The following is a 17,483-nucleotide window of genomic DNA, read 5'->3' as shown; positions in this document are numbered from 1 at the left end:
CATCGCGCAGGGTCTCAGGGCTGTTCTTGCTCTGAGCCGAACCCCAACCTCACCCAGGTCACACACTGATGGCACCCCGCGAGCTGCAAGGAGCCGGCCGCCATCATCGACCCAGCTCCCCGCTCCTCGCAGGAGCCAGCCCGCGCCTCTCCCTCCCCGCCACGGCCCGCTCCTGGCCCCTGGCCCCTGGCCCCTGGCCCCTGGCCCCACGGGGCAGCGCACCGTGACCCCCGGCCCGAGGGGCGGCACGGACAAGCAGCAGCTGCCCGATAGTGCGTGGCCTCCTCCCCGGGGGCAGTCCCGGGTTGTCACTGCCGCACACGGTGCGACACGGCGGGCGCGGGGTCCGCCACGCTGGGTGACGGTCGGAGTGGAGGAAGGAGATGCGGGGGCAGGATGGAGAAGAGCGCAGCGCTGGGGCCGTGTGGGGCTGGGGCCAGGGCCCGGGCAGGAGCTGACCTGTCCAGGACACTGTCCCCGCGCCTGGGACAGGAGTGACGCAATGGGCACTGACCCCTGCAGGTGACAGCAGCAGGAACAGGGGACACTGCTGGAGACAGGCGCCCTGGGGCCCCCGGTGCCGCTCCCCGGGGGATTCGGTGTCACGGCCCTGAGGTATTTGAGGTCACCATTGCTGGACTTGGCCAGCCCCCCGGGATATCTGACGCTTCCCTGGGCCATTGGTCACCACTCGGACATTTGGTCAGGTCTCAGGACACCGGGTCCTTCCCCCCCCCCGCTGCCCAGCGCTCTTGGTCGCTCCCAACGCCCCGAGGGGCAGCTCCGGCAGCCAATGGAGCGCGGGGGCGTGGCCGGGGCGGGCGCCCCCAACCAATTGGCCGGGGCGGGGTCGCGTGTTCTGGGGGCTGTCCTGGGCGGGGTCATTGTGGAACCTCGCTTGGGGGCGTGTCCTCGGCGAGCAGAGAAGCCAATGAGGCTCTGGGGGCGCGTCGCGAGCGGGGGGCGGGGCCAAGTGCTTTAGGGGCGTGTCCGGGGCGGAGCCTCCGGCTCAATGGCGGCGGGGGCGGGCCCGGCGCGGGTCAGTCGGCCCGGACGGTACCGGGCGGTACCGGGATGGGGCTGCCGAAGGCCGTGCGGGACCGCGTGGCTGCGGTGCACCGGGACTCGGCGCTGCCCGAACGGCTGCGGCTCTACGACGGCTGGGCCGCCCTCTACGAGCAGGTACCGGGGACACAGAGGGAACGGGAACGGGGCCGTGGGTGTCCCCGCTGACCGCCGTGTCCCCGCAGGATGTGGCGGCTCTGGAGTACCGGGCACCGTATCTCGCCGCCGCCTCGCTCGCCTTCGCCTTCCCCGCGCCGCGTGCGGAGGCGCGGCTGCTCGACGTGGCCTGTGGCACCGGGCTCGTAGCGCGAGAGGTACCGGCGGGACGGGCCGGGGCTAACGGGACGGGACGGGGCGGGACGGGCTGGGGGTAACGGGACGGGACGGGGCGGGGCGGGGGTGACGGTGCCTGTGTCCCCGCAGCTCCACCGGCGCGGGTTCCGCTGCGTGGACGGCGTGGACGGCAGCGCGGGGATGCTGGAGCGGGCGCGGAGCACCGGGCTCTACCAGGAGCTGCGGCTCTGCGTCCTGGGCCGGGAGCCGCTGCCCGCGCCCGCAGGTAACGGGAGGGGGCGGGCCCCGGGACCCCTCGGTGGCACCCACGGGGGACGGGCCGGCACCGGGCGGGGGAGCCCCGGAGGGTCCCCCCGGTGATGCCCCGTGTCCTCGCAGAGCACTACGACGCCGTGACGGTGGTGGGGGCCCTGGGCGAGGGCCAGGTGCCGAGCACGGTGCTGCCGGAGCTGCTGCGGGTCACCAAGCCGGGTAACGGGGGGCCGCTTCCCCTCCGCGCCGGGACCCCCGGCGTGCTGGGATGGGACACCGAGCCCCGGTGGATGCGGGACCCCCGGCGGGCTGGGATGGGACACCGAGCCCCGGTGGATGTGGGTCCCTTGCTGACCGCTGGGCCCGTGGCACAGCTGGAACACGGCCTTGTCCCTGCTGCCATGCACGGGCGATTCACGGGGTCTCTGACCCCGCCCGCTGCCAGGGCTGGGCAGCGGGACAGGTGGCAGTGAAGGTGCTGGTGTGTGACAGCTGTGCTCAGGCGGGACATCCTGCCCATGCCCTGCCGGCCCCTGTGCTGCCCATCTCTGCCTGCTGTCCTGCCTGTCCCCCGTCCGTGCCCCGTCCGTGCCCGCTGACTCCGGGCAGGCTCTCGGTGCCTCCCCGTGTCCCTGCTCTGTGTCAGTGTTACCTGTCTCCTGTCCCGCAGGCGGCTTCCTGTGCCTGACGACGAGGAGCAACCCCTCGAACCTGCGGTACAAGGCGGAGCTGGAGGCAGCGCTGGGGCAGCTGGAGCAGAGAGGAGCCTGGCAGAAGCTGCAGGCCCAGGAAGTGGAGTACTGGGAGAGGGCCACCTCCGAGGAGGAGAGCACCCAGGGCACTGGCTACATCTCTGGGGTGGTCTACATCTACCAGAAGTGCCCTGTTCCCAACCCCGAGGAGGGCTGAGAGCTAGCATGGCTCTGGAGGGGGGGTGAGCACTTGACCCTTTGTAAAACAGAGCCCAGTGGCCCCCTCCTGCAGCACGGCAGCTGCTGGGGGCGACGATATCCTGGGGGAATTTCCCCATTCCCTTCCTTGGTTCCTTCTCACCGAGGTCTGGGCTTGGTTGGGGCCCTTGTCTGCTGCACAGCATGGGGAGGGTCTCTGGATTCACCAGCGTCTCCTGGGTGCCTGGAGCACCTTTAGCTCTGACATTTAGGTATTGACCCCAACACCTCACCGTTCACCATGACATCTCACAGACCCACATGGCCGTTCTGAGGCATGTCCAGTCTGGGATTTCTTCCCACTTTCCCCATCTCAGCACTCATGGTCAAACCTGGATCCTTCTCCATCTCCTACCCCCAGAGTCTTTAGCTGGGGACTGCTGGAGGAGGGTCCCCACTGCTGTGTCCTGTGGCCTCTCCTCCTCCCTAGGGACCAAGCCAGCCCTGAGGTGCAGGAGCCTCCATGTCCAGAGTCAAAGCAGCAACACCAAGGTGACTCCCAGCTGGAGAGGCTTTCCAAGTGCCACATCTGCATTGCATCCCACAACAGCTGCTCGAATCTCATTTTCCCACAGCTTTGTAGTTAATGTTCAGGGAGGGGAAATGAGTCTGGAAGGGATTTGGGGAGCTGGCAGCTGCTCCCCACCCAGGAGCCATCCAGCACTGCCTGCCCAGCCTGTTCCCCCAGCCCCTTGCTGGGCTGCCTTCACAATTCCTCCTCCACTGCTCCCTTGGGAAGTTTTTTACCCAAATCTCTTCCTGGAATATTTGTTTGTTTTTGTTTTTTTTTTTCATTTTTCCCTTCCCTCAGACCTGTTCCTGCTTATCCTGTTCCCATGTTCCTGGAGAAGAGGTTGCATCCTTCCCCTCAGGAGCTGTTCTCAGTGTGAGGCAATGGCTGTGTCTGTCCCCGTTCCTCACCCAGGGCATCCCACATCTTCCACACTCATCCTCTCCATGGCTCTTGTCACCCTTCTGCTTTGTCCCCCATGTTTTGGGGTCCCTGTGCCCATCAGTCCTGCTGCTCCCTCCCCATTTGTCTCCAGCACTGTTCCCTGGGCAGCTGGGGGTTGTGGCTGTGCCCAGCCCTACACTTGCCTGTTCAATAAAGCTCTGTCCCTGCTGTCTGTCGGCCGTGTGTTGTTCCCAGAGCAGTGGGAATGTGCCCCCTCCAGGGTGGGTGGCCAGGAGCTTGGGAGGGGGGATTCAGCCTTTCTCTGGGGTCCCCTCCCAGTCCATGGGGCCTCAGAGCACCTGGTGTCCCCCTGTGCCTCTCTCAGCTCAGCATCCTCTCCCTGCCCCTGTTTCCTGCTGCAAGGAATGCCAGGAGCTGGCTGACTGCTGCTGATCCCCTTGGGAAGATGGGGATGTTGTAGGTGCTGGAGCACAGCAGCTGGCAGGGCACAGCACCCCCAGGACGCGTCGCCATCCTCCCCACACCGCGCTGTTCAAAATGAGCCCAGGCAGCCTTGGTGGCACCAGGATGTTTATAGTCCCTGCCCTGGGGAAGGGCACATGTGGGGACCGTGCTGGGGGTGAGCCAGCGTGGGGATGGGCAGGGGGAGGCAGTGCAGGGGCAGGGTGTGGCACGGGGATGCAGGACAGGGACAGCGGTGCTCTGCCTTGGGCTGGCACCTGGGCACAGTGGCTCACACATAGTCCTTCATGGCATAGCCCATTGGGCCGCAGGTTTTCACCGCCCTGTACTTCTTGGGGTAGGGGTCCTGCTGGGACTGGGATCCTGAGCAGCACAGGACGCCTCCACCGAAGAGCTGCAGGGCGCTGGAGGCCCAGCCGATGTAGAGGGCAGCCCCCAGCTCTCTCTTGAGGGCCTCAGGCACCATGGGGTTGTAGAAGTTGCTGACGATGCTGTTGGCAGACCAGGAGACAGGGATGAGCAGCATGATGCTGGCCATGATGAAGATGACGCCTGCCACCGCAGAGATCCTGCTCTTGGTGCCGCTGTCGTCCACGCAGCGGGTGCAGTCGGCTCCCGAGAGGGCGATGAAGAAGGCAAGGCAGGCCACGAAGATGGAGGTGACCACCAGGGCACGAGCAGCTTGCAGGTCAGAGGTGAGCTCCAGCAGGGAGTCGTAGGCCTTGCACTGCATCTGCCCCGTGCTCTCGTAGACGCAGTTCATCCACAGCCCTTCCCAGAACACCTGGGCCACCACGATGTTGGAGCCGATGAAGGCCGTCACCTTCCACATGGGCAGGGCACAGGTGAGGATGGAGCCCAGCCAGCCCAGGGCGGCCATCATCAGTCCTCCCGTCTGCATCGTCATCATCGCCATCAACAGCTCCTGCGGGGACAGGCACGGGTGTCACAGGCACGGCCCACAGCCAGGGACAGCGTGGGCTTCGTCTGGTCTGCCCTGCTCCCGCCCAGGATGGGAATGGCTGCAGGACAGCATGGGGGACACGGGGACACGAGTGGCATGGGGCGGTGCTGCAGGACAGGATGGGGACACATGTGGCACTGAGGAGCCAGGCCCCAAGCAGGAGCCCCCGTGTGTCACACTGGTCCCTACACTGTCCCCACAGTGCAGCACAGCCTCTGTCATCCCCCCTTTCCTGGCCATGGCAAGAGTCAGGGAAGGCATGGCTTATGGGGGGCTAGGTGGGCCCATCCCCCAGTGCTGCAGAGTGCAAACCCCCACCTCACACCCATCCCATGGCCTGCCCTGGTGCCCACCCCCCAGTGCCCACCCCCTGGTGCCCACCCCATGTCCCCCTCCAGCACGGGTGCTCAGCTTCCCCGGCCACAAGCCTCGTGACAGGGGCACAGGGAAGGGCACAGGGCACGGCAGGGAAGGCAGCCCCCCACAGCACTCAGCACTGCCTGCTCCCGTTCTGGCTTTGCCCTCACAGCCATCCCACAGTGCCCTTTGGACCCAGGATCTCCTCTCCAGGAGAAAAGGGAAATGGATCAGAGCTGAGCTCTGCCCCGATCCCTGCCCTGGGGCTCAGACCTTCTGTGATACCATCCCAGAGAAGCCCCAGGAGCAGCCCCAAGAGGGCAAACCCTGGTGAGGAGCTATGGGGTCACCACAGATGGCATCCCTGGCAGAGGGGTGGCTGGTGTAGGGACGCATGCTGGGCACACTGGCAGCTCCACCATGACCACGTGTGGCTGCTGTGGCCCTGGCTCAGCCCACATCCAGCTCAGCCCCTCGCGGAGCAGAGTTCACTCTGGGTGCCCGTGCCGTGCTTGGCACCTGGGACCAGCCGGGGTTTTATGGCCCCGAGCTCAGCGGGTATCGGTTGTGCCTGGCACACCCTGCGGCTCCTGCCAGAGGTTTCACCATCATTTCCCCTGTCTCGGTTTTGGTTTCTCCAGCCTCTCCTCTCCCGCTGTATCCGCACTCCTTACCCCAGCACCTTTTATCCCTCAGGAGCCTGATGGAGACCCAACACTGGCCTTGGCATCCCCCGGGCCATGAAAGACCCTTTGGGCCAAAATCACGGCCCCTTCCCCCGTGCTGCAGGCGGGCAGGGGCCGGGGTGGTGGGCAGCATCCCAGGCACCTTCCCCAGCCAGCGGGACCTGGCCACACGAGACATCCCAAACAGGGCCCACGAGCGCCTGCAGGGGGACAAGTGGTGCCTCCACGGACCCCCGGGGATGCTCGGCAGAGCCTTGAGCTCACATTCCCACCTGCCCACTGGCACCACAGGGTCACAGGCATGTTTTCCACCATTCCTGCGCACCGTGAAGCGACTGAGGAGCTGGGAGCCTTCTAGCTCTCAGATCCAGAAGAGATACCCAGAGCTAGGCGGGGTCACCCCCGTCCCCCAAACAGGAAGGAAGGAAGGAAGGAAGGAAGGAAGGAAGGAAGGAAGGAAGGAAGGAAGGAAGGAAGGAAGGAAGGAAGGAAGGAAGGAAGGAAGGAAGGAAGGAAGGAAGGAAGGAAGGAAGGAAGGAAGGAAGGAAGGAAGGAAGGAAGGAAGGAAGGAAGGAAGGAAGGAAGGAAGGAAGGAAGGAAGGAAGGAAGGAAGGAAGGAAGGAAGGAAGGAAGGAAGGAAGGAAGGAAGGAAGGAAGGAAGGAAGGAAGGAAGGAAGGAAATGGGAAGGAAATGGGAAGGAAATGGGAAGGAAATGGGAAGGAAATGGGAAGGAAATGGGAAGGAAATGGGAAGGAAATGGGAAGGAAATGGGAAGGAAATGGAAAGGATGTTCCCAAGGCAGGGAAGGAAGGATGGATGTTCCCAAGGCAGAGCAGAGCAGCGCTTGCCGTGCAGGAAGCGAGATAGGCAAAGCAGCGGGCGCTGCCCACGCCGGCCCGGGGCGCTCCCGGGGCCGGGGCTCGGGGATGGCACCGGGGCCAGCGCACCCGGACCCGCCCCAGCCGGCGCCCGCCGCCTTCTGCCGGCTCGGGTGGGGAGATGGCGGCGGGACAGGCGTGGGACAGCCCTGCGCCCCGTCCGGCGCCGCCAAGGCTCTGTGCCGCTGTCACCCCCGGGAGGGGAACGGGGAGGGGACGCCAGGGCTGGAACGGACGGCGGGGATCTCAGGAGACTCCGAAGAACAGATCTGGGTGATCTCTCGGGAGAGCCCAGGGCACAGGAGCAGCGGGCTGTCCCACCACCGAGGCGGGTGTTGAGAGCGCAAAGAACACGAGGCACAGCGGGGTGAGAGCAGCTGCCGTTTAATGCGGGAAGGCCGAACGCGGGCAGGGGTACCGTGACACTGCGCTCCCGCCCCGGGCGCCCCACGCTGGGGCCATGCATGGGGTCGGGTCCGGGGGACGCCCCCCACCATGCGGGGGCACAGCCCCGCTCCCGCCCCGCCTCCCCGACCGGTTTTCCCAGCCCGGCTGCTGCCGTCCCACTCCCAGGATAATGATGCCCCCGCCCTGGGGAGCTGCCGCGAGAAATCACACTCTGTACGGCCGCTCCGAGCCCCGAAAGTAGGTCAAAGTCATAATTTAGAGAGCAGGCAGGTGACAGCCCCTGTCACCCCTCAAGACCCTGCCGGGGTTTGCAGAACCACTACGTCCCTGTGACCACGCGGGACAGGTTCGCGGTCCCTATCAGCACCGACACCGCCACCCACCCCGAGGGACAGACACGTCCCGGGGAGCTTCACGCGGGGAAAGAGAGCCCCGTGCCACCCGTGGGACGGGCTCCTGGGAGCTGTGTCACCACACGGCACACCCCGATACCGGGAGCCAGCTAATGCTCGAGGAGGAGATCAGGTGATGTCTCGGAGAAGATGCCTCAGCTGGGCGCTCCGGGGGGAGCAGAGCCCCCACCGCGGACAGCCAGGACAGGATCTCCTTGTCCCCTGTCTCAACCGAGATTAGAGAATCGGCTGCAACCCCGGTGGAACAAAGGCGGCTCTGTCTGCCTCCCCTCGCACCGCCCCGGCGCCCGGCCAGCCCCAGCCCGGCCGGGGAGGTTTTGCGTGTCCTGGGAGGTCCCTGCGCCCTGCAGCGGCCGGGGCTCCAGGCAGGCGCGGCGGCTCCTACACGTAGTTGCTGGCTGGCAAGGAGCGAGCAGCCGTGAACTTGGCGGAGTAGGGCTTCTCCCCGCGGGGGGGGCAGGTGCAGCACAGGATCCCCCCCCCGAGCAGCAGCAGCGCCGAGGCCGCCCAGCCCACGTAGAGGGACGAGCCCAGGTCCCGCTTCTGCGAGTCAGAGACCAGCGGGTTGTAGAAGTCCTGGATGATGCTGTTGGCTGACCACGAGATGGGGATGAGGATGAGGATACCGGCGACGATGAAGATGATGCCGGAGAAGATCATGACCTTGGCTTTGGCGGTGTCATCCTCCACGCAATTGGTGCATTTGCCGCCGGTGACGGCCAGCAGGGTGCCCAGGATGGCCAGGACGATGGCCACCACCACCATGGCACGGGCGGCTTGCAGGTCCTGCGGCAGGGCCAGCATGGAGTCGTAGACCTTGCACTGCATCTGCCCCGTGCTCTGCACCACGCAGCTCATCCACAGCCCTTCCCAGATGATCTGCGCCACCACGATGTTGTTCCCCACGAAGGCCGTCTCCCGCCACATGGGCAGCGCGCAGCACAGGATGGAGGCCAGCCAGCCGATGACAGAGAGGGCGATGCCCAGCACCTGCATCCCCATGGAGGCCATCGCTCGCCGCCCGCTCCCCGCCCGCCTCCCGCCGCGCAGTGCCGGCTGCCGGGACCATGGCAGGCATTTTATGCCTTTGCCGAGGGAGGAGCGCCGCCGCAGCCGCCGGCCTGCCGCCGGCACCGGACGGAGGGGTAGAACCAGTTTCCCGGGATTCTTCCACTTGTATTTCTCCCTGCAGTGATGACACTTAATATCCCGGTTGCTCCCACGGAGGAGGATGCAGGGGATTGGAACCAGGCCACCCAGGTGCAGGAGTGCATCCCCTTGCTGTGGGCAGGCAGGACATCATGCCCAGGGCAGCGCTGGGATGCTAAAGGGGAAGAGCCAGTGTCTAGGCACCAGGGTATCTCTGCCATCTCTGCCAGAACCCTCTGCTCCTTCACTTGGATGGGGTCCCTTCACGTCTTCATGCCTCAACTTCCCTCCAGCTCATCGGCCAGCCTCTGGCCCCCCATGGCCCCAGGCCGGGGGAGGAGCACATTGTTCCCTCTGGCTGCTGGGCTCCATGCCCGGCAGGACACAAGCAGCTCTTGTTTGCTCCTTGGCATCCACACCAGCGCTTGCAGCCCTCCATTAGGCCTCGGGCAGGAGGTTCCACCGCCCACACCCACAAACCGGTTGGAGCGGCTGCCATTTCCCCACAAAGGAGAGACGGCACTGCCTGGGGCTACAGGGGGGCAGACCCCAAACCCAGCTCACCTGTGCCCCAGCGCCAAGCCAGGGTTCACACAGCCACCCTCAGCCCCAGCTCTGCCCGTGTCCCACTGCCTGCATGGTGGGGTTGGGGCTACAAGGGGCAAATGCAGCCTCGAGCTGTCCCAGAGCCGCACCCACTGATCCCAGTGCTGATGCCAGTACCAATACCAATACTGATGCCATGCTGGTGCCAATACCAATGCCAACACTGATGCCATGCTGATGCTGACCTGTCCTCTTTAAATGCATGACTCCCACACGGGCTCCCTCCCTACTCCCTGCAAGCCCCTGCGCAGGCACAGCACAACACCAGACAGATGGCACAGACAGACAGATGGACATTGCACTGTTTCATCACCCTAGCTTAATCCTGGGCCCCAGGAAAAGATAAGAGGCAGTGCAATAATCTTAGTTTTCCTGAGCACTGGGTTACCATCACGATTCAATCATTTGTTCTTATTGCTTGGTGTGACGGAGCCTGAAGCTGCTACTGCTCGTGCCAGGATGTCCCTGGGCATCATGTCCCAGTGTGGTGGGACAAGCCTGGTGGCCCATGCACTGTGGTGCCAGGAGGAAGCCTGGGGACACCCACGTCTCACAGCAGACCCCAGCCTAGGGAGATGACCATAGTCCTGCCTGCCTGACCTGTGCCAGAGGAGCTGCCCAGGCTCCGTCCCTCTGTCCTGCTGGAACGCCCGCATTGTTCACATACCAGAGGGTCTACCCTGCGGCCAGAACCTTGTGGGCAAGGGCTCCCTTTAATCTACAAGGTCCCGGAGCATCCCCGCTGGGGCCAGACTCTGCCTGAGGCTTTCACCTCCCAGCCAGCTGCTGTAACCACCGCAGTGTTTGGGCTTGGAGAGAGGCACACGCCCGCGTGTGTGTGTGTGTGTGTGTGTGTGTGTGGCTCCCAGCGGCACGGTGTCCCCGCAGGCACGTGGGGACATGTCTCTGGGCTGGGGACAAATGGCAAGGTGGGGACAGGGACTCCCCCGCGCACGGAGCATCAAAGCTTGAGCTGCTCGTGCTCCCCCTCGGAGGCAGAGCAGGCGCCAGCACGGCCTCTGACAGCCAATTACTGTAATTAATGCTGGAACGTGACATATATTCCACCTGGCAGTTGCCACGCAGGGGCAGCCCCTGTGCCCTTCCCCACATTCCCAAGTGACACACCCACCCGGACAGCACTGCTGGCCCCGTGTCCCCAGCACTGCCGGACAGACAGACACCAGCTTGGCATGGAGGAGCAGCAGCCGACCCCAGAGCCCTGAGGATGGTGGTGCAGCACAGGTGGGACCACCAAGTGCCTCAGGACATGCCATCCAGGACAACCACTCCACAGACACCAGCCCCACACGGACACCAGCCCCACAGCCCTATCCCAATGCTCATTGCCAGTGCATCCTGCAGGACCCCAGTCCCAGATTTTCCCAAGTGTCACCTGCAAGAAGCCATGGCACAGGCACACGTCCTGGTGGGACCACAGCCCACTCGCCCAGCAGGAAGCTCCTCCACCCCAAAACAGGCTGCTCAACACACTCAACCCATCCTGAGCCTTCACCACCCAGCACCTGCCCCAGCATCCAGACAGCCGTGGATGCCCTGCCCCAAATGCAGTGGGATTTGAAGGACATGCAGGAGCCTGGGTTCCCATCCCTGTTACACTGCACTAACAGGGTTTGTGAGGGCAGAGCTCCCGTTCTGGCACATCCATCAGGAAAACCTTCTGACACTTTTCCTGTATTCACCAGCATGGGGACACACTACAGCCCCTCAGCTGGGCAGTGAGGCCATTCCCAGGCAGGAAGGTGACATTAAACACAGTGTCACCACAATGCCAGGCACTGCTGGGTGCACAGCAGAGGCTGTGTCACTCTGGCCTTGCTCAATGTAGAGGATACCCTGCAGGGAGAGGGCTTGGGGCATGAATCTCCTGCCAAAAATGTCTTGGGGACACCTCCACCCAGGACATGAGTGTCAGTCCCACCTCACATAGCACACACTACTGAGCCGAGAGCCCCTCATTCCCCAGGACCCACACATGGACCCACCAACCTGGCTACCTCAAGGTCCCACAGAGGCAGGTGAGACTTGCCAGCAAATGATGATCCACCGGGATCTCTGGCTTCACATCTGCCAAGCAAGGCACGGCCAACAACCCTCCCACTCAGGCTGTGAGGAGCGGGGCAGCTTCTCCCCGCTGGAGGCTGAGGATTAGTTACCGACAGCCCAGAGACTGAATGTTCCCAAAAAACATCCTTGCCCAACATAAATCCCTCCGACCCACTCAAAAATGCACAGTCAGGTTGTTTGTCGCTGGGGGAAAGCAAAGTCTTATCGGGAGGGGAGCCGCACGCCGGACCTGTGGGGTCCCTGCAGGGAGAGAAGGGACCTTCGGCCCGAAGTCGCTCTGAAAGTCAAAACTCTGTCCAGTTTCTATGCAACAAGTGGCTCCCGACAGGGAAAACACCCCTAAGCGCTGCCAGGGTGGTTGGCGAAGGGATGGGGGAGATGATGGACCGGGAAGGGGTCACGGCGGTGCAATGGGGGTGTCCCCACGGGCGACGCTCGGAGGAAGCGGGATGTCACGGCAAAGCCCTGGGGAACACGGTGGGATCTGTCGGGGTGGGGATGCCGGGGCACGGTCCAGCATCCCGCAGCGAACCCCCCGACACATCCCGCGGGTCCGTGTCCCCGCCGCCCCCAGCCCCGAGCGCCGCAGCCGCCTCCCCGCCCCGCCGCAGACAGAGCTGCCATTGATGCTCGGAGCCGCCTCACCTGCTCCCGCCGCGCCGAAGGGGCTCCAACAATGGGCTGCCTGTGTGCCCTGGCCGGGGCAGAGCCAGCAGCCCCGCGCCTGAAATATAAGCAGCCGAGGCGGCATTTAGCGCCCCGGCCCCGCTGCCCCGGGGGAAAAGCGCCGGCATTCCCGACCGCAGCGGCGGGAACAGCCCGGCCCCGCCGCACACGTGAGCGGGACGCGGCCCCGCGGCCCCGGGGCGGTTTCTGCCGTCACCTCCCGCGCACCCCCGGGTGCTGCGGGTGCGGGGATGGGGGATGCTGCAGTGGGTGCCCCCCTGTCACCGCAGGTGTCCTTCCATTGAGGCCACCAAACCGGTGATGCTGCCGTGACCTTAGAGTCTGACATTTGTTCGGGGTCTCTGCATCACAGCGGAGAAAACCTGTCCCCGTGTCACCACAGAGTTCTTGCAGCCACCACACTTTGTCCCCATCCCGAGGGACTTGGATACTCCTCGTCCCTCCCCAGCTGTGTGGAAGTGCAGAGGGACTGCGCTGGGGAGGGAGATGCAGTGCTTGGGATGGGGGTGCTCTCAGGAATCCCCCAGGGACGCTGGTCCTGCTCAGCTCCTCAGTAAACACCAGTGAGCTGGTTTGCTCACCACAAGAATGTGCCCAGCCGGGGGTGGCCAGCACCCCGAAACCCCGGTGATTTGCCCCTTCCTCCGTCGTGAGTCAGGCGGCAGCAGCTGCCCCAGGCCGGCACAACAGCGGGCACAGCCTGTACTTTGGGCAATTTGGGATGACAAAGTGGGGACGCCGCGTGTGGGGCTCTGATTGCAGGCTCGGGGGCTGTGGTGTCCTGTCCCACCCCAGCTCTGCCCCAGTAGCTCCTATCCCATACACCTGCCTTGAGTATCCCACTCTTCCCCTGCCCCACAGCCCTACCTAGAATATCTTCCCTGCCCCACATCCCTATCCAGAGGTATCCCTCTCTCCTATCTCCCACTCCTATGTGGGTTATCTTCCCTGCCCCATGCCCTGCTATTGAGTATTCCCATTGTTCCACAGACTTGGGGGTATAGCCCTCCCCCTATTTCTGTGCCCCACAGCCCTGTCTGGGGTGCCAACCCCCCTTCCTTATACCTCAGCCCTGCCTGGGGTCCCCTCCTGGCCCAGAGCCCTGCCAGGGGAACCCTGCCCACAGCCTCATGTGCACTGGGGCAGGGTGTGTGTGAGTGCACCTGTACCACTGCCTGTTCGCCTCTGCTTCTGTGTCAGTGTCTGTCTGTGTGAGTCTGAGTCTGTCTGTGTGTGTGTCTCTGAATCTATGTGTCTGTGAGTCTGTGTGTCTGTGAATCTGTCCGTGTGTCTGTCTGTCTCCACGCGTCTGTGTGTCCGAGTCTGTCGCTGTGTGTCTGTGTCCATGGGTTTCTGTGCGCAGCTGCATGCCGGGGCGCTGCTGCCAGCAGAGGGGGTGTGTGTGTGTGTGTGTGTGTGTGTGTGTGTGTGTGTGTCTGTCTGTGTCTGTACCTGTGTGTGTGTGTGTGCCTGCACCTGTGTGTTTGTGTGTGTGTGTGTGTGTGTGTGTGTGTGCCTGAACCTGTGTGTGTGTGTGTGTCTGTGTGTGTGTGTGTGTGCCTGCACCTGTGTGTTTGTGGTGTGTGTGTGTGTGTTTGTGTGTGTGTGTGTGTGTGTGTGTGTGTGTGTGTGTGTGTGTGTGTCTGTCTGTGTCTGTACCTGTGTGTGTGTGTGTGCCTGCACCTGTGTGTTTGTGGTGTGTGTGTGTGTGTTTGTGTGTGTGTGTGTGTGTGTGTGTGCCTGCACCTGTGTGTTTGTGGTGTGTCTGTGGGTTTGTGGTGTGAGTGTGTGTGTGTGCCTGCACCTGTGTGTTTGTGGTGTGTGTGTGTGTGTGTTTGTGTGTGTGTGTCTGTCTGTGTCTGTACCTGTGTGTGTGTGCCTGCACCTGTGTGTTTGTGGTGTGTGTGTGTGTGTGTGTGTTCACCTATGCACCTGTGTTTGTGTGTCTGTGCCTGTACCTGTCTCTGCCTGCACCCGTGTCTCTGTGTGCCTGTACCTGTGTGTCTGTACCTGTCTGTGTGTCTGTGTGTGTGTCTGTGTGTGTGTGTGTGTGTCTGTACCTGTGTGTGTGTCTGTACCTGTGTGTCTGTGTGTGTGTCTGTACCTGTCTGTGTGTCTGTCTGTGTGTCTGTACCTGTCTATGTGTCTGTGTGTGTGTCTGTACCTGTGTGTCTGTGTGTCTGTACCTGTCTGTGTGTCTGTACCTGTGTGTCTGTACCTGTCTGTGTGTCTGTGTGTCTGTACCTGTCTGTACCTGTCTGTGTGTCTGTCTGTGTGTGTCCAGCTGCCCGTGTGCGCACTCCCGCCCCCCGTGGCTGCAGACCCTCCCCTGCCTGCACCCGTGGGTGGGCCCCTGGGCAGCCCGGCCCCGTGGCAGCCCCGCACCGTGCACACCCAGCCCGAGGTGCCCCCGGGGGCCGGGACCCCCAGTGCCCCCAGCAAGGGCACGGAACCCTGGGGGCCGCTTGCATGGGCTGGGTCTGCCCCGGGTACCCCCGGCTGGCTGTGGGGATTTTGGTGTCCTCGAGGGGGTGATCACAGTGCAGTGGGGTGGCACAAGCTCACCCAGCCAAGTATAAGATATTTTTGGGATGCCGTGGTTGGCAGAGGCTGGAAATGGGGGTATTGGGGTGTCACAGTGTGGTGGAGGTCAGACATGGGGTGCTGCACGGGGCTGGAGGTCAAGCTGGGTGGATATGGGGTGCTGGGGTGACATGGGGTGACAACAGCTGACCCAGACATATATTGGGTATCAGGGTGCTGCGGGGTGACCCCGCTGGCTATGGGGTTCAGGGTGCTGCAGCAATAGAAGGTGACCCACCAGATACTGTGTGAGTATCAGAGGTATCAGAGGTATCAGGGTATCAGAGCACTGTGTGGCACCCACAGACACCCCTCTGGCTATGGGGTGTTGGCATACTCTGGGGGCACACAACCCCAAGCCCTCTGGCTGTGGGACATCAGGGCACTGTGGGGCACAGCCAGGCATTGCAGGGTTCCCCCCATCCCAACTGCACGGCGCCAGCTGCCAGCATCCCACCGCGCTCTTGAGTAGTTAATAAGTTGTAGAGGAGATTTTTGGAGCAGGCAGGGAACAGGTAGGAGCAAGCCTGTGTCCAGCAACCACATTCCTGGGGGAGGGGGACTGGAAGCACTGGCACTACCCCCAGAATGCAAGGCTGGGGGGGGAAACATGCACCTCACAGCCATGGGGCTGTTGCTGCCAGGTCTGAAGGGATTGCTCATGCCTTGGGATATTTTTCCCTTTGCCGGGTGCCAGCTCAGGTTGTCAGGGTGATGCTGCTGGGCTGGTTACGTGCATTATCTGCTTCCTTCAAGGTCACAAGACTTGTGCAGGATGAGTAAAGATATTTATCAGTCAGTCAGAGGATCTCTGACTGTGCTCCTGGCCCGGCAGGGTGGGAACAGGAGGGGCCAGGCTGAAGGGGTTCCTGCAGGGCCAGGAGCACCCACAGGTTCCCTGGAATGGTGACACAAACTCACGGCATGGCGGAGGGGTTGCACTTTGCACGGTGATGCAAAGGTGCCCAACGCTCACCGAACCCCAGTTAAACGTGAGCACTGACAACGCTACAGAAATCAAACCCTGACCTGCCACATTTCCTCCAGGGGGGAAAGGTGAACCCTTGGGATTTCCAGGTTCACCAGACAGGGTTTGGTGGGAATGAGCACGGTGGTAGTGCTTCCTGATACCCATCGGCCGAAACCAGGCGATGGCCGTGGCAGGTGGCGTTTCTCCTCCTCCCGCCCTTCTCTGGTTACCCGGCGCCATCTCTGCAAACAAAGGGGAGGGTGTGGGACACAGGTGACGGTGACGGAGGAGCAGAGAGGAGCGTCCAGCAGCCAGCACCAAAACCCCACCCCGGGGCCAGCCCATATAAATAGCACTGCGCACAGGTGTAAGCCGATCCCCCGGCTGCGAGCGGCGGCGGGTGGTGGCGACGGTCTCGGTCCGTGGGTTCTTCTCCGCCATCGCCTGGAGCGCGTCACTGAACCGTCCACCATGTCGATGGGGCTGGAGATCGGCGGCGTGGCCTTGTCCGTGCTGGGTTGGTTGTGCAGCATCATCTGCTGCGCGTTGCCCATGTGGAAGGTGTCGGCCTTCATCGGCAACAACATCGTGACGGCCCAGATCATCTGGGAAGGGCTGTGGATGAACTGCGTGGTGCAGAGCACGGGGCAGATGCAGTGCAAGGTCTACGACTCCATGCTGGCGCTCCCTCAGGACCTGCAAGCCGCCCGCGCCCTGCTGGTGGTGGCCATCATCTTGGCCGTGCTGGGCTTAATGGTGGCCATCGTGGGCGCCCAGTGCACCCGCTGCGTGGAGGACGAGAGCACCAAAGCCAAGATCACCATCGTCTCCGGTGTCATTTTCCTCCTCTCTGGCGTCTTGACCCTCATCCCTGTCTGCTGGTCGGCCAACACCATCATCCGGGATTTCTACAACCCACTGGTGATCGAAGCGCAGAAGCGGGAGCTGGGCACCTCACTCTACGTGGGCTGGGCGGCCTCCGCACTCCTGCTGCTGGGGGGGGGCCTGCTCTGCTGCTCCTGCCCCCCCAAAGACGACAGGTACCCCACAAGCAAGGTGGCCTACTCCGCCCCACGCTCCGCCGTCACCAGCTACGACAAGAGGAACTATGTCTGAGCCCCCCCAGGGTCCCCCGGCCCCCCTCGATATCCCCCACCCCACCCACCCACCCTGGGACCCTCATCGCCCTCCGTGGGGCCCGGGGGCGGCAGCGCCGGGGCGGGGGGGGCGCGAAGGAGGGGACGGGGACGGCTGCGGGGTCAGGGCCGGGCTGTGTAAATAGAGACAGTTTCGGTTAAACACGAGGCAGTTTCGGGTCGGCGGGAGAAGCGGCACTCGGCGAGGTCCTGCCATGCCGGTGGGGCGGGATGAGGACGGGACGGGGACGGGGCCCTCTGCTGTGTCCCCCCATCGCTGCTGGCCCGGCACCGTCTGTCCCTGTTACGCGTGGTCTGTACCGGTTACATTTGTCAATAAACGTGTCCTGTTTTGGTACCCGAGTGTCCTTGAGGTGTGCGGCACGATCGAGGTGGGCACGGGGAGGGGGAACACGGCGGCCCAGCCCCCCAAGGCACCTGCTACGGCGGCGCTCGAGTGGCACCGGGCCGGGGACAGAGGCTCGGCCGCAGCGCGCCGGGCGTCCCCGCTCGGGGTGGAGACCCGTTGTCCCCCCGCATTCCAGGGGCAGCTCTCCGGGAACGGTCGGGGCGGGAAGCAGCGGAGGAGCCGCTGGATGCCGCAGGGACACTCCCTGC

General features: G+C 63.7%; 4 protein-coding genes across 4 annotated transcripts; 2 read left to right on the top strand and 2 right to left on the bottom strand.

Moving 5' to 3' along the window:
• The first annotated feature begins 1,028 nt into the window (after nucleotides 1–1,028).
• METTL27 (methyltransferase like 27) lies at nucleotides 1,029–3,684 on the top strand. The gene is made up of 5 exons (XM_058037611.1): nucleotides 1,029–1,182; nucleotides 1,251–1,379; nucleotides 1,489–1,624; nucleotides 1,738–1,830; nucleotides 2,282–3,684. Exons 1-5 carry the CDS (start codon nucleotides 1,075–1,077, stop codon nucleotides 2,518–2,520), a joined length of 705 nt encoding a protein of 234 aa, XP_057893594.1. The 5' UTR covers nucleotides 1,029–1,074; the 3' UTR covers nucleotides 2,521–3,684.
• A 526-nt stretch (nucleotides 3,685–4,210) lies between these two features.
• Nucleotides 4,211–12,180, bottom strand: LOC131091473 (claudin-4-like). Its single transcript, XM_058037568.1, has 2 exons — nucleotides 12,135–12,180; nucleotides 4,211–4,864 (listed from the first exon to the last, which is right to left on the bottom strand). Exon 2 carries the CDS (start codon nucleotides 4,853–4,855, stop codon nucleotides 4,211–4,213), a length of 645 nt encoding a protein of 214 aa, XP_057893551.1. The 5' UTR covers nucleotides 4,856–4,864; nucleotides 12,135–12,180.
• LOC131091474 (claudin-4-like) lies at nucleotides 8,028–8,657 on the bottom strand. Its single transcript, XM_058037569.1, has one exon. It carries the CDS (start codon nucleotides 8,655–8,657, stop codon nucleotides 8,028–8,030), a length of 630 nt encoding a protein of 209 aa, XP_057893552.1.
• A 4,020-nt stretch (nucleotides 12,181–16,200) lies between the features above and the next one.
• CLDN3 (claudin 3) lies at nucleotides 16,201–16,845 on the top strand. The gene has a single exon (XM_058037651.1). It carries the CDS (start codon nucleotides 16,201–16,203, stop codon nucleotides 16,843–16,845), a length of 645 nt encoding a protein of 214 aa, XP_057893634.1.
• Nucleotides 16,846–17,483: the final 638 nt, after the last annotated feature.

The sequence above is a fragment of the Melospiza georgiana genome, chromosome 19 (assembly GCF_028018845.1).
Source record: "Melospiza georgiana isolate bMelGeo1 chromosome 19, bMelGeo1.pri, whole genome shotgun sequence".
Taxonomy (NCBI): domain Eukaryota; kingdom Metazoa; phylum Chordata; class Aves; order Passeriformes; family Passerellidae; genus Melospiza; species Melospiza georgiana.
This window is presented reverse-complemented; position numbering and strand designations above follow the sequence as displayed.